General features: G+C 52.5%; 1 protein-coding gene and 1 long non-coding RNA gene across 6 annotated transcripts in view; both read right to left on the bottom strand.

Annotated features, from left to right (window-relative positions):
• Nucleotides 1-2,623: 2,623 nt before the first annotated feature.
• EGR2 (early growth response 2) lies at nt 2,624-4,325 on the bottom strand. Its single transcript, XM_017826069.1, has 2 exons — nt 4,143-4,325; nt 2,624-3,828 (listed from the first exon to the last, which is right to left on the bottom strand). The coding sequence occupies exons 1-2, from the start codon at nt 4,318-4,320 to the stop codon at nt 2,624-2,626; spliced, it is 1,383 nt and encodes a 460-aa protein (XP_017681558.1). The 5' UTR covers nt 4,321-4,325.
• A 454-nt stretch (nt 4,326-4,779) lies between these two features.
• LOC108502780 overlaps nt 4,780-13,478 on the bottom strand; it is a 70,742-nt gene continuing 62,043 nt past the window's right edge. For 4 of the 5 annotated variants that reach the window (XR_001876612.1, XR_001876614.1, XR_001876613.1 and 1 more), the window contains 3 exons: nt 13,046-13,355; nt 9,813-9,938; nt 4,780-6,090 (listed from right to left, as the gene is read on the bottom strand). This is a non-coding gene — a long non-coding RNA (uncharacterized LOC108502780). The remainder of the gene's footprint in view (nt 6,091-9,812; nt 9,939-13,045; nt 13,356-13,478) is intronic. The other variant, XR_001876616.1, reaches the window with a different exon arrangement.

Raw genomic sequence — 13,478 nt, 5'->3', positions numbered from 1 at the left:
TTCTTGCTTACTCAGTAATTGAAACTTACTTCATATGTTCTGGATATCTGTAAGCAGAAGGTTTAAGTCTGTAATGCCGTTCCTTCTCTCTGCAGTCTGGTTATTGTGTTTTCACAACAGCAAAATTACTGTTATTGCTGAATTATAGAATAAATACAGGATATCTCACCACTGAGCAGTCATTACTTTGCTTCACAAGTACGACAGCCTTGAACCAAGTACAGTACAGAGCACTAGTTTCTTTTGCCTCACAATCCAAACAGTGCAACCGGCCTTTCTTTGGGAGGTGAGATGTAGCACTGGGTTCTCAGCCCAAATCCTGCACCAGTGCCTTGCAGGCAAATCCAGGCACATGCACTATTGCTGCTTTTGAAGCTGGCTCTCGCTGTAAGGCAAAGGCAGAGGTGTAGGACCGCTGCTACTGCTACGCAATATGAGGTGTTCCTGTGGCTGTACACTGGTCACCAGCAGTTTCTTAATTCAGCAGTTTCTTAATTTTTACAATTTCTGTGGTGTTTACCTCATTTTTTGCTTTTGACTGGGGTTTTGATTTTGTAGCGTGGCTTCAGACAGTAGTTGGGAGTGTGCAAGTGGAGCCTTGGACTGTGCGTCTGGGTAGCTGAGATACCAAATTTGTTCGTGATGCTCTGGCTACGACCGAGCTGTGGTTATCCGAGGCTGTGGTGGTACATCCAGAAGCCCAGCAGGCTGAGAGCACTGGATCCCTGTCCTGCAGGCCAGCGGTGCTGACCGAGGAGGCTGCAGCTCCCATGTGACATCCCTCCAGCAGCAGGCCGTGGTCTCTTGGGGGCCAGGAGCGCATGGGATCAGGTGGTGAAGCTGCAACACGGGAGGCAAAAGCTTACTTGAGCTGCTGAGGTAGATGGGGGGGCAGTGAGTGTGGCAGCTCTGGAGCTGGCGTTGTTCTGTGGCTTCTCCATCCCGCACAGGCTGGTCCATGACCAACTTTGGAAGTCTGCTTCCCATCTGATTCAGAATCAGGCATGTCGCTTCAGCTCCTGTTGACTGCCTCTCTCAAACAAAGAGCAGCTGCCCCAAAAGCCAGCACCAGTTCCAGAATATGGGGAACAGGACATTTCAGACAGAAAAAGCAGGTGCCACTGGGCTTTGCACAGCAGGACCCGGCACTGGGGAAGCAGCCACTGGGAGCCGCCAGGCAGCGGCTTTGCCCCCGCGCCCTGAGGTGCTGGGCTGTGGCATTAGTGCCGAGGTCCATCCTGCTCAGCTCACTTCTGCAGTGCGGCCACATCGGGGATCCCTGCGGCAGAGGGCAAGCCCATTGGGGCCGGCACGGCCCTGCACCGACGGCAGGACCCGAGGGTGGGCCGAGGCTGGGATAACATCTTAAAAAACAATAATCAAAACAGGTTAAAAAAAAAAAAACCAAACCAAAAATAGAAGCGCTATGTTTTGGCCAGATGGGTTCGGCAGAAGCAGTCCGGCTGTGCCGCGGGGGTGAGCGCTGCCGCCCCGGGCCGCTGCGGAGCCCCCGGGCGCGGGCGCGGCACCGCCCGCACAGCCCCCGCGCCGCCGGGAGCCGCTTCCCCCGAGCGCGGCCGTCGGGGCGGCGGTACTCGCTGTTCCGGAGCCCACTCGCGGAGGCTGCCTGGGGCGGATCGTAACCGCGGAACAAAACAAGAGAGTGAGTCAAAAAAAACCCACCCCGCTCCCTGGTTAATATTATCCCGTCTCTCGTCTCCGAGGGAAATCCCCGCGCCCGAGAGCGAGTGTTTGTACGCCGGCGCCGGGGCCGCTGGTTTTCCGCGCCGAGGCGGTGCGGGGCTCCCAGCGGACCCGGGCCGGGCTGCCCCGCAGCCCCCCGCCGCCGGGACCCCCCGGGGCCCAGGGACGAGGAGGGGACACCCCCGCCCCTGGGTCGGGCCAAACAACCTAAGGAAATAAAGATGTCGATTTAGCATAATTAAGAGATTTATTTGTCGTCTTTTATAAACGTTGTAAGCACCTACCCTATTGTCGAAAAGTTTATTTACAGAGTGGCCAGAAAGATAGCCCCCCCCTCTCCTACCAGCCCCCGTTAGTGGTTGTGCATTATTCGTGTTACCTGCGGCGCACTGGGTCCCGGCCGACCACGGGCGCCGGTCCCAGCCCGAGTATTTACATCCTGTCCCAAGTCCTACTACAAACGGAACACTTTTAAGTCACCAAAAAGAAAAACAAAAACAAAACCCCAAACCAGTGCGTACAAAAATATAGTCTCTAAAAAAAAAAAATCTCAATATTAATAGGCAGAAATGTACAGCCATACTAAAACCAGGGAGGGGAAAACTTTCCGGTCTCGGTGTCGCCGCTGTCGTCGGAGCGGATAGGTAAGGCACCCCCCCCACATGCAGACAGGGGACCGGGCTCTACACCACACAAGGCACCAAGGACACCTCACCACGACGGCACTGCATGCATCCATCCTCCCGCCGCAGCCCCTATGTACACCCGCCGGCCCGGCCCGCTCTGGCCCGCCCCGGCCCGGGGGAGCCCCGCGGCGCCGCCAGGTGCTCGTCGCGCCCCGCCGGGCCCCGCTCCGCTCCGCTCCGCGCCCGCCGCGCTCGGCGGCGGCTCCGCGCTGGGTCCTGCGCGCCCCGCGCCGTCAGGGCGTCCGCGTCCGCGCCGCGCAGGGGGCCAGGTTCGCGCCGCTCCCGCCGCCGGGCTGCGGGCACCCGCCGCCGCCTGCCGCTCCTTTCCGCTCCTTCTGGCGCAGGTGGATCTTGGTGTGCCGCTTCCTCTCGTCGGAGCGGGCGAACTTCCTGCCGCAGAAGTCGCAGGCAAAGGGCTTCTCGCCGGTGTGCGTGCGGATGTGGGTGGTGAGGTGGTCGCTGCGGCTGAAGTTCCGCATGCAGATGCGGCACTGGAAGGGCTTGTGGCCCGTGTGGATGCGGATGTGCCGGGTGAGCTCGTCGGAGCGGGAGAAGCGGCGGTCGCAGCCCTCGGCGGGGCAGGGGTAGGGCCGCTCGTGGACCGGCGTCTTGCTGGGCCGGTTGGGGTACTTGCGGGGCCGCAGGATGGGCCGCAGCGGCAGGTGGTGCGGGCTGTAGGCGCCGGCGGGCAGCCGGGCTCCCGCACCCTCGCCCCCGCCGCCGCCGCCGGGAGCGCTGCCGGGGGCGGCGCCCGCCGGGGGCGCCCCCATGGTGAAGTTGCGGATGGTGGAGAGCGGCGTGAGGGGAGGCGGGACGCGGAGCGAGTCGAGGGGGCAGGGGAAGGGTTTGCGGTCGGGGCCAGGGTGCAGCTCCCGCTGGCACTGGGGCGGCGGGAAGAAGCCGCCGTACTCAGGGATCATGGTGAAGAGCCCGCCGTCGGCCGCCGCCGCCTTCGGGGAGGGGTAGGAGGGCGGCGGGGGAAAAGGCAGCGCTCCGCCGCCGGCGGCGGGCAAGAAAGCCGAGGAGGGGTCTTGCGGGTACAGGTCACCGCAGCCCGAGTAGGGCGGAGGCGGCGGCGAGTAGAGATGCTCCAGGTCGGCCGGCTGGCCCTGTGCCATGGTGCAGCCGAGGGCCCCGGCCAGCGGGTTGGGGGAGGCGGCGGAGGCGGCGGTGGCCGAGGAGGCGGCGGAGGAGGCGGAGGAGGCGGCGGAGGAGGTGGCGGAGGAGGGCGTGCTGACCCCCTGCAGGATCCCCGCGCTCACGATGTTGATGATGCCCTCGGGGTAGCAACCGGCGCCGGGGTACTGCGGGTCGATGGAGAATTTGCCCATGTAGGTGAAGGTCTGGTTGCGGGAAGCCGGGGCGTTGGGCGCGAAGCCGCCGCCGTAGGGCAGGTCCAGGGCCCGCTTGTCGCCCATGTCCACGTTGATCATGCCGTCTGGGGGGGCAAGGAGCAGGTCAGCCCTCCGCACCGCCACCCGGCACCGGTCCCGGCCGCCGCCCGCGCGGGGCTGCGGCGCGCACATGTTGCGCTCCGGCTGCCGGAGGGCTCCGCGCCGACTGCAACTTTTCCCCCAGAGCCGGGCGCGGAGGCAGAGCTGCCGCGAGGGGCGGGGGGGACCCCAGCCGGCCGCCAGGGGAGCCCCGCAGAGGGTCCTGGCACCCCGTCCCAGTCCGCCCCCCGCCCGCCACTCCGGGTCCCCGCCGCCCTCCGCGGGCGGCCCGTCCCGCACCTGCGCGGGCTCCGCTTACCTCCTACCACACCGCTCATCTGGTCAAACGGCCCTGCCAGGTCGGCATTGGGGAAGATCGCCACCGAAGTTGGCAGCGCGGCCGAAATGTCATCCGCGGGGTAAATGCCCTCGGGGAGCTGGTGCACGAATCCGCCGAGGGTCACCGGGATCTTGTCCACCGCCTTGGCGGTCATCATGGGGGCAGCGGGGCGGCCGCGGGAGCGGCGCTCCCGGCCGGCGGTGGGCGCTCGGGGCGGGAAGGGGAGGGCGAGGAGGGGGCGCTTCCCCCTGCCTCCCACTACCGGCGCGGGGGGACGGCGGGGAGCCGGCGCGGCATGTGCGGGCGGGCGGCCGCCCCGTCGCGGCGGTGCGGTGGCCGCGGTGCCCCGGGAGCGCCGCGCTCCCGCCGCAGCTCGCGCTGGAGCACAAGTCTGGCGGTAACTATTTATGGGGGCCCCCTGAATGCCCGGGACGTCACTGCCCATATAAGGACTGAGGAACGGGGCCCGGCGGTCACGTGGGCTCGGGCGTGCGGGACCCGCCGCCCCGCGCCTGCCCCGGCCCCCCCGCCCCGCACACCCCCCGCGCCCTGCGGGGGCGGCCCCGACCCGCCCCGGCCCCGCGCGGCCCCCGCCGCCGCCCGCCGCGCCGCACAGGGGGGTATTCCGGTGGCGGGGCCCTTGTCCTAAAAAGGCGAGGATCCGGCCCCGCCCCCCTGCCCTTTTTAGGGAACCCGTTCCGGAAAATTTTAAAAACGCTCGGAAAAGCAGAGGAGGTCCCGGGGCCGCCCCGCCGGACCCCGCTCACTTTCTGAGCAGCCCGTAACCGCAAGCCGGTGTCGAGTCAGAAAACAGCCGCATTCACGGAATACAGCTTCTCCTTTCTTAAAGAAAAAAATAATATTAAAAAAATATTTTGTGTTTTCTGAATTACGGGTGGAAAGAGCCGCCGAGCAGAGCGACTCGGCGGCGCTGCTTTTTTTGGAAAGTGTCTGATCTATATATACCGTCGCGAAAACGGAACCGCCCGCTCCGCCGTCGGTGGGTTGTTGTTGTACCGACGGGCGCAACCGGGGACGGGACGGAGGGGGCTGCACTGCCCCCCCCCGCTGCCCCCACCACGCCCCCGTCCCATCTTGTCCCCGCCGCTCCCACCCTGCTCGGATCAACCTTTTGCTTCCACAGCTTTCATCCTCAGTAACATTTCCATTCCCACTTCTGCTTTCTTTCTCCATGATCTCCTCCATAACGAGGGTATCAAACCAAAGAGTGCTTAAATTCTTTTTTTTTTTTCTCCAAAGTACTAAAAATAACCTCCCTTGTGCCTTCCTTTCCCAGGAGAAGCCAATCTTTCATACGCTGTTCCCAAGCTTAGAGCTTGCAGCCCCTACATCTTCTTGCTGATGAGGGTGTCAGATGTAATTATTTTTGAAAGCTGTATCCCATGTCACTAATCTCATTTACTTGGGGATATTTCATCTCGTGGCTGTTTAGTCCTGCATTTAGGAAAGCAACTCACATATGGTCTGTAGCGTTTGAGGCCCCTTTTCAATGGTCTGCAGTAAAAATCCAACCCATTTGGATTTTTATCCAAATAATCCACGTAACAACCCAAAGACCAGCAAGATGTGGCAACATATGAAAGATGCCATGAGAGTGTGCACTCTTGTTCCAAAGCAACAAGCAGAGAATACATAGGAAGGATAAAACCTCTTTGCTTTCATTTTTAACTGCAGATACCAATATTTACAGGTCTAGTGCATTCCAGGGCTCGGGCATCCCTAGGAACGTGCACTTACCTCTGCCTTCAGTCCCAAGTGCTGTCACAGTGTCTCCCAGGCCCCGTTTTATCCGTGCCACACACCTCACACCCCAGCTGAGAAAGGCTCTTTCAGTTCCTCCAGTTCTGTTTCACTGCCTTTGATGATGCTGCAGGCACTGCAGAGCCCAGGCTAGACAGGAGCGTCTCTGGAAAAGTGAAAGTTTTAGGGACATTAGTTGTACTTTCTAAGGAATAGTAGGCGTAAACATAGGTATTTGCCTTTGTGGGTGATCAGAGAAGTGTGCACGGTAACTAGTAAATATATAACAGTGTTTTTTAACATAGATTTTTATTATCACTCCTTTCTAGCACTTAATATATAGCCAATACAGTTTGACATATGAGATTTAGTTGAAAGAAAGCTTTCAGTGGGATTCTAGATATTTTTGTTTGAAAGACTCATCTCAATTTAGAAGTTAAATTGTGACAGAGAGACAGGTTCTGGGAAATTTGACTGAGAAGCAGGAGCAATCGTATTGTACCTTTCCATTACAGCTGAGCTGTAATTGGTCTAATCGCTACTATAAAAGAACAAAATATTGGAATCTGTTGTGCAGTGGGGCGAATTACTTTACATGAATTTGAGAAACAGTGCAGTATCCTCCTTACTGCAAAACATTGCTGATGTATCAGTTTTATGGATATTCTACCTAATTTTCCTGTATTGTTTCAAAATAGCACATGCCCACTGATGACATTAACTCATAATGCACACAGGAGAAAGAAGAACCAAGGTTCCACACCCCACCTCAATCTCACCACAAATCAATTCCACCTTTGAACTAACTTGGCTAATTTAATGTTCTTCTACTATGGAGAAGGATTTAATGAAAGACCGACGCAAATAAAATCCACCGTACCTCCTGGCTAACTTCACCTGAGGAATACTACTATGGTTGGGTTTGTTGGTTAATTTTAAAAGCCTTCTTAAGCATGGAGTAAATTATGTCTGATTTCCAGCCTTTCCAGGAACAATCAAATCACTCAGCATCTCTCAATGGGAGCTTTGTCTGAGTGGCAGCAGGATCTCGTGTGGGGCAAGATGGAGACGTAGTTAATGCTCAGTTTCAGGCAGATGTTGACAGATGAGACTCCAATGTTTCTGGGCCCTTTTCAGATATTCTTGCTGTATTGCTTTGCATGTGCTTTGTGCCTTTGATCCCCGTTTGGCTGCTTACAGCAGACTCTGAGCATTGGACTGTCCACTCGTGCTGACGTCAGTCAGTGAGCCTTATACGCAAAAATACTGATTTCTGTGGTTCCTATAAACCACGTGGTTTCATATGACAGACATTGCTGGTGCAAATTGCCAAATCCCCACTCGCACCAAGAGCCTCGAATGCGCCTGACACGTCTGACTGGATATAGCACTGACTGAGGAGGGTTCAGAGCTGAAGGGCAGAACTTCCATTCCCAATTTCTTTGAAAGCAGGCTCCTTTGGATTTACTACATTTGCTCTTTTAACAAGTTGCTATCTGATGCACTGGGGTTCTACTTTCCTGCAGTCATTCTCTACCACAAGTACCTGAGACAGGAGCTGTAGAAATAAAATTGTCCTTGCCTCCATGAGTTGAGAGTGGCTGAGGAAGAAAAGGCAGCTCATCATCTGTGGAGCTGGCAACACATTTCACCAGTGTAACATCACACATTTGAGTCATCTCTCCAGGGGTTCACTATGCTTTTGCAGCAAAACTCAACTGACCTCATGTGCTAACAGCAGTGATGCTAGTAGGCCTGCTTGGGAAATGCACTGTGCATCCTGCTGGTTTTGGGAATGTTAAAGTGGCCCCAGCTCAGCAGGTGTCCTCAGGAGTGGGAACTCAGATGCAATCAGGGAGTTGCTTTCAGATAGGAAATGAGTGACCCTGTCCTCTGACGACAGCAAAGGACAACTGTCTGGGCTAGATTCATGTTGGGGTTGGTGCTTCCTTAACATTTCATATAAAAGAGATCTTCTTTCCAAAGCTGGATTTCAGAGTTTCCGAAAATTGTCCCTTTTCATTGGGGGTAGAAAGATTTGTCATGTCCTCACAGGATGAAATGCTTGTTTACTAATACCTTCTGTTTCGGCAGGGCGTCCCCTGGATTCCCAAGTTGCAGGCAAAAGCCACTTCCCTTCAGTCTACCCTGCCAGCCCCTCACGGGACTGATACAGGCTCACAGCCTGTACTGGCCAGTCACCAAAACCTGGAATTCAGCCAGGGAAACCTGCTGTAAACATGAAGGTACAGAAAACAGCTGCCTGACTGCTGGCATGCCGAGGAAATAGGATGGTTAAGGAGCAGAGGAGAAGGCATCCCAGTCTGCCCTTAATTACAGTGCCTTGAAACCACTCTGTGGTTTCCAGCCAAGCAAGCTTGTTGTCTTAGGATGAATGCCTGTAAATTTGAAATAAGTAAATGACTTTATTGTGAGTATTTGGCTCAGGAGAGCCATAGCAGCATCCTGAAGAGCTATTTAAATGTCAATAACATTTTTTAATTCGGGCTATAGGAATTAAACAAACTCATGTGGAATCAGCAAGCTACTAGTTTAAGTTGGTGTAGCTGTGGACAAGTGTGTGTGGCAGAGCAAACTTCCAGTCAAATAAAAGCAACAACAAACTCGTTTGCTCAAAACTTATTCTCGTTATTAAACACGCAGAACATTTCCTGGATGTTCCCGTACATGGTTTCTAGCACACATATTAAATCCGTAGTCCTACTTCCACTCACCCCTATCGTTCCCCAGGGAACACCCGAGGGAGCGGGTGCTCCCAGCCGGCGGCGGGAGGGGAGCGGGGAGCGTGTGCGGGCTCCACTGCCCTCTCCTGGGGGAAGGCGCTGCCGGGAGCCAGCGAGGACTCGGCAGCTGAGCAAAAAGCGATGCGTTGGGCTGAGTGCTGCTGGTGTTTCACGGAATCACAGAATATGCTGCGTCGGAAGGGACTCACAAGGATCATCGAGTTCGACCCTTAGCCCTGCACAGGACCATCCCCAGGAGTCACACCATGTGCCCCAGAGTGTCATCCAAATGCTTCTTGAACTCTGTCAACCTTGGTGCTGTGACCACTGCCCTGGGGAGCCCGTTCCAGTGCCCAACCACCCTCTGGGGGATGAACCTTTTTCTAATATCCAACCTAAACTTCCTCTGACACAACTTCAGACCATTCCCTCGGGTCCTGTCACTGGTCACCACAGAGATCAGCATTTAACCCTTCTCCTCTTCCCCTCACAAGGAAGTTGTAGACTGCAACAAGGTCTCCCCTTAATCTCCTCCAGCTGAACAGACCAAGTGACACCTTTTCTGCTTTAGATTATACTTTGAAATATGGCATCAGGGAAAAAAAAATGTTTTAGGGCTTTAAACTGAAAGCGAACAAGTTTAGATTAGATTTTAAGATGAAATTCTTTATTGTGAGGGGGTGAGGTCCCAGCACCGGTTGCCCGAAGAAGCTGCAGCTGCCCCATCCCTGGAAGTGTTTCACCGTGTAACAGCACCCCTAAAGGTTTTCATCACAGTTGTGCTACCTATAGAGAGAATATAGCCCTGTGGAGTCAGAGATCCCAGCCACAGGCTGTGACTCTGCAGCCCCAAAGGTATCAAGACGGGGATCACGTACTGCAGAGAGGTGCTGGGAGCAACCCGCAGAGGGGCATCCCTGCTGGAAGGCTAAAATATCAGCTCTGCATGCTGCTTGCCAGGGGAACAAAGAAAAAAAAGAAAAGAAAAAAAAGTTGCTTCTCATAACTGTGAAAATAACTGGGATACACATATCATTCATGAGACAAGACTCTCAACATAACGACGATTTTGTTTCTGAATAGTGATTGTCTGCCTACTAAGCTTTAGTTTCCAGTCCCTTCTTCCAAAACTAGTTTCACTTACCCTTGTATAGTGTGTCTCCTGTGCTTTTTGTAAATACTGCCTTGTCCCATGGCTGGGCCTTTAGTCCAGAGAGAGATTAATTGAGCACATCTCTTAATGATGCGAGTGGCCTTCTTCCTTGAAGGGCTGAAATAAAAGAAGTATAGCAAGAGTCACATTTTCAGTTCTCCTGTTGGTCCCATTACCTAGCATTCAAGTGCAGAGAAAGCTTGCCAGAAGGCTTTCTGGACACACTCAGTTTGTAGGAAACGGTGCCTTCAGAACCGAGCACAGCTTTTAATCCTCAGCTGAGGAATAAGGTCAGGTATGGCACCTCTTTCCAGCAGACCAGCAGGGAAACTCTGGCACCATTTTCCAAGCAATCTTCTGAGAAGAGGTACAGAAGAGCTCTGTGGGGTGTTTCTCAGAAACTTCCCACCCCTCCAGGGAAGCTGGAGCCACTCACAGGATTCCTAGATTTCCAGGCACTCATTTGCCTTTGCCCTGTCTGTGTGCCACTTCTCAAAACCTGTTTCCATTTATGTCTCGTTTCTCTGTGCTTTGGTCTTAAACCAGTCTGCCTTGAGCCTTGGAACCCCTCAGCTCTTTGCTCTGGGTAAGTCAGTCTGAGTTTGGTTCTGGCTTTTCCTTATTTTTTTATCAGCATTTATTTTTTGCTCCTGAGGGCATGTCTACATGCTCCAGTCTCACCATCCTGACTGTAAATTCCTGAGGACAAGGGTATTCAGGTTCATTTTCAGCAAAGTTAACCAATGGATGGCTTTCTGTCAGGAGCTGACAGCAAATGTTATTGGAGCAGAGAATTTAAAAAAAAAAAAGCCACAAGAGATTAAAATAAGCAAGATGTTTTGCTTTAAAATTTTTAGGGCCAGATCTTCAAGTGGTGTAAGTTAGCATAAGTTTTCTGATGCTATAACCCCTACAATCTGAGTGGAAGTCCAAATTTGATGTGATTTTATTTACGGTTTGGTTATTTGCAAGGCTAAAACTCCAGCTTCTCCTGGGGGTGGGCATGGTCCTTTTCATCCTGTATTTGGGCTGCTGCCACCTGTTTTGCAGGAGTTTGTTTCTATCTTTGATTTATATTTCTCTGCTGCACTGCATTGGCCTTGTTCTTTCACCTCCCCTCTCATTCATGTATCTCTCTATTGTCCAACCTTTTCAGCTCTCTTTTCCCTCTTCCCCCTCCCGTCTTTCCTCTTCCTTGGTAGTTCCCCCTTATCTCAGCAATTGCTGCCAAGAGCTATATTTGCAATAGAGTGGGAACAAGCTATTCTTGTGACTTTACTTTGAAATAACTGGGAAGAGCAGTATGATTTTCTTTGAGCAAATATAAGATACATTGAGGAGAAGGCAGGCTAGTAAAGTCAAAACAACATCATTAGAGAATACCTGCCCAGCAGGTTCATCTTTCCCAACTCTCAGGATGACTTTACCAGTTATCAGTTCTTGTTTGCTCTGTTTTAGCTTTAAATCCTCCTTTTGTGCCAAGTTCCTCTCTCAGGTTAGTAACCTGAGGTGCTAACAAGGCCTAGCTTATCACCACAGTGTCTGGGCACTCATACATCAAGGGGAATGACTGCAACTTAAAATTTCAGATCCCAAAATTGGATGAACCAGGATATATATTTGTTTAATACCTGAACTCAACGCCATTGCATCTTCTGGTGTAGTCACAGGATACTGTTACAGAGTCCCACTTATTTGGGCTAGCACAGAAATATGCTGGGAGGAGCAACTTGCTATGGAGCAATATGATTTCTCCATGTCCTCTTACATTAATTCTCTCTCATCACCACCTGTTCCTCATCCCCCTCTGCCATTTAAACTACTCTAAGCAACATATTATCAAAGCCAGCAAGAAACAGAGCTACCTGAACAGGACAGCACAGAACGTATTGCTCCCTATGCCCCATATTTCTGTGTTTATACCATTAACTCCCACACTGGCAAATCAAACGAGAAATGAGGCCAAATGAGAAACTCAGCATCACATCTTAATGCTTTGTGCCTGTGCCAGAAGAAGACCCAAGTCTATTTGTCTACTCTCAAGTGAAGCTGGTTCTATTAAAACTGTACGGCTGTAACGTGTTTGTGTGTGAAACTGCTTCCTACAGGGGAAGATACATGAAAATACATGCAGAAAGATGCAGGGACAAGAGCTTTCCTTACAAGTGGCTACTAAATGTTTGACAAGAAACTAGAAGGAAGTGATTCTTCCATCTGTCAATGGCTTCCTGGCATTTTATAAACCAGCTAACAGAAATGGTCATGCTGACATGGTGCTTCCACAGCTGTGTCTGCAACAATTGTGAATAAGCTCAACTTGCCAAGAGAATAAAAGCCAATACCAATATCTTAGGAGGGCAAGGCAGATAGAGCTGTAATGCTTTTCTATCAGACCATGTAAGAGAAAAAGACATCAGTCTTCAAGCAGATTCTTTTCCATGTTCACACTGCTACTACTGCCACCACAATGCAGATTTTAAACATGCAGTGTATATCAATAACAGAGTCTAAGCAAAGGGGAAAATGAATGACCCAGGCTAAGAAGTGACATTTCAGTACTACCAGTAATTCCCATCAGGGCTTACCAAGTGTCTCTGGGCTTCTGTCCCTTAAAACTGACGATATAACAATAACAATATAATAACAATACAATAACATTTCATACTGAATTAAGCACATGTGCAATGGCTAAGCACATTTCATTAGTATCGGATGAGTTTTGTGCTGCCATAGAAAGCACATATATTTTATTTATGTGTTCCCAAACTCAGGACAACAGACAAATGAACTTTGACATATTTAGAGAGCACTGCTAAATCTATGGTGAACTCAGAGTGCCCTCCAGTTACCTCTCATCCCCTGTCCCACTCTCACTATGCAAAAACCTTTAGTTTAACGCTCACAGGGCACTAAGGATACAGACCTGGGCCGGTTTGCTGAAGAGGTAACTAGCCCACAGCTGTATGTCCACAAACAAGTCTGCACTTACTGGCCCAGGGACCAGAAACTGCTTCCCAGGCTCAGGAGTGCCAGTGTGCCTTTGCTTTCTATTACTGAGCAGATGCAGATGTGACTGAGGCTTGGCTGCACCAAAGCTGGAACTAAACCTTGCTAGGAAAGCCACAAAGTCGGCTTTCCTCAACCTCCCTGGACTGGACCAGCTGAGAAGATCAGCATTTTCTGGGCCTTTCTGCCACCATTCAGAATGAAGGGAATTTTCATACCCATAGTTCGAGTCCTTGCCCATGGTGTGTGATGTGCTGGATTCATCCCTCTTTTCTTCCTAAAAGCAGCTCAGCCCATTTCTTTCACCTTGTAGGATGGCACCCAAAAACATGTTTCAGAGTTATTCTGGGGCCTCCTTGTGTCTTTCTCACTGGGCTTTACATGAATTGAGCCAGCTGGACCGTCTCCACACTGGAGGTCAAGGTACCTGCCTGGAGAAGGCCGAGATACAGTAGGAAGACATAACTTGTGTCCCAGTTTCTGCACTGCGGTGTCGAGCAGGCCACAAGGAGCTGACAGGCTGTGCATCTGGAGAAGGGTAAATGAGATAACTTTAAGTTATACATTTACAAGTATTAATCTGCAGTTACAACCACAACCTGAAAGTACTTTTCAGGCATCCAAGGATGGAGAATCACTGTTCCCATATCC

The sequence above is a fragment of the Lepidothrix coronata genome, unplaced genomic scaffold (genome assembly GCF_001604755.1).
Source record: "Lepidothrix coronata isolate B3197 unplaced genomic scaffold, Lepidothrix_coronata-1.0 Scaffold124, whole genome shotgun sequence".
Lineage (NCBI taxonomy): Eukaryota > Metazoa > Chordata > Aves > Passeriformes > Pipridae > Lepidothrix > Lepidothrix coronata.
The sequence above is the reverse complement of the archived record's forward strand: the minus strand, read 5'-3'. Positions and strand labels throughout refer to the sequence as shown.

Coding starts and splice junctions, on each gene's coding strand:
- EGR2 (XM_017826069.1), bottom strand. CDS start 4,320: ATGATGACCGCCAAGGCGGTGGACAAGATCCCGGTGACCCTCGGCGGA. Junction 3,829..4,142: donor GATGAGCGGTGTGGTAGGAG/GTAAGCGGAGCC, acceptor TTGCCCCCCCAG/ACGGCATGATCAACGTGGAC.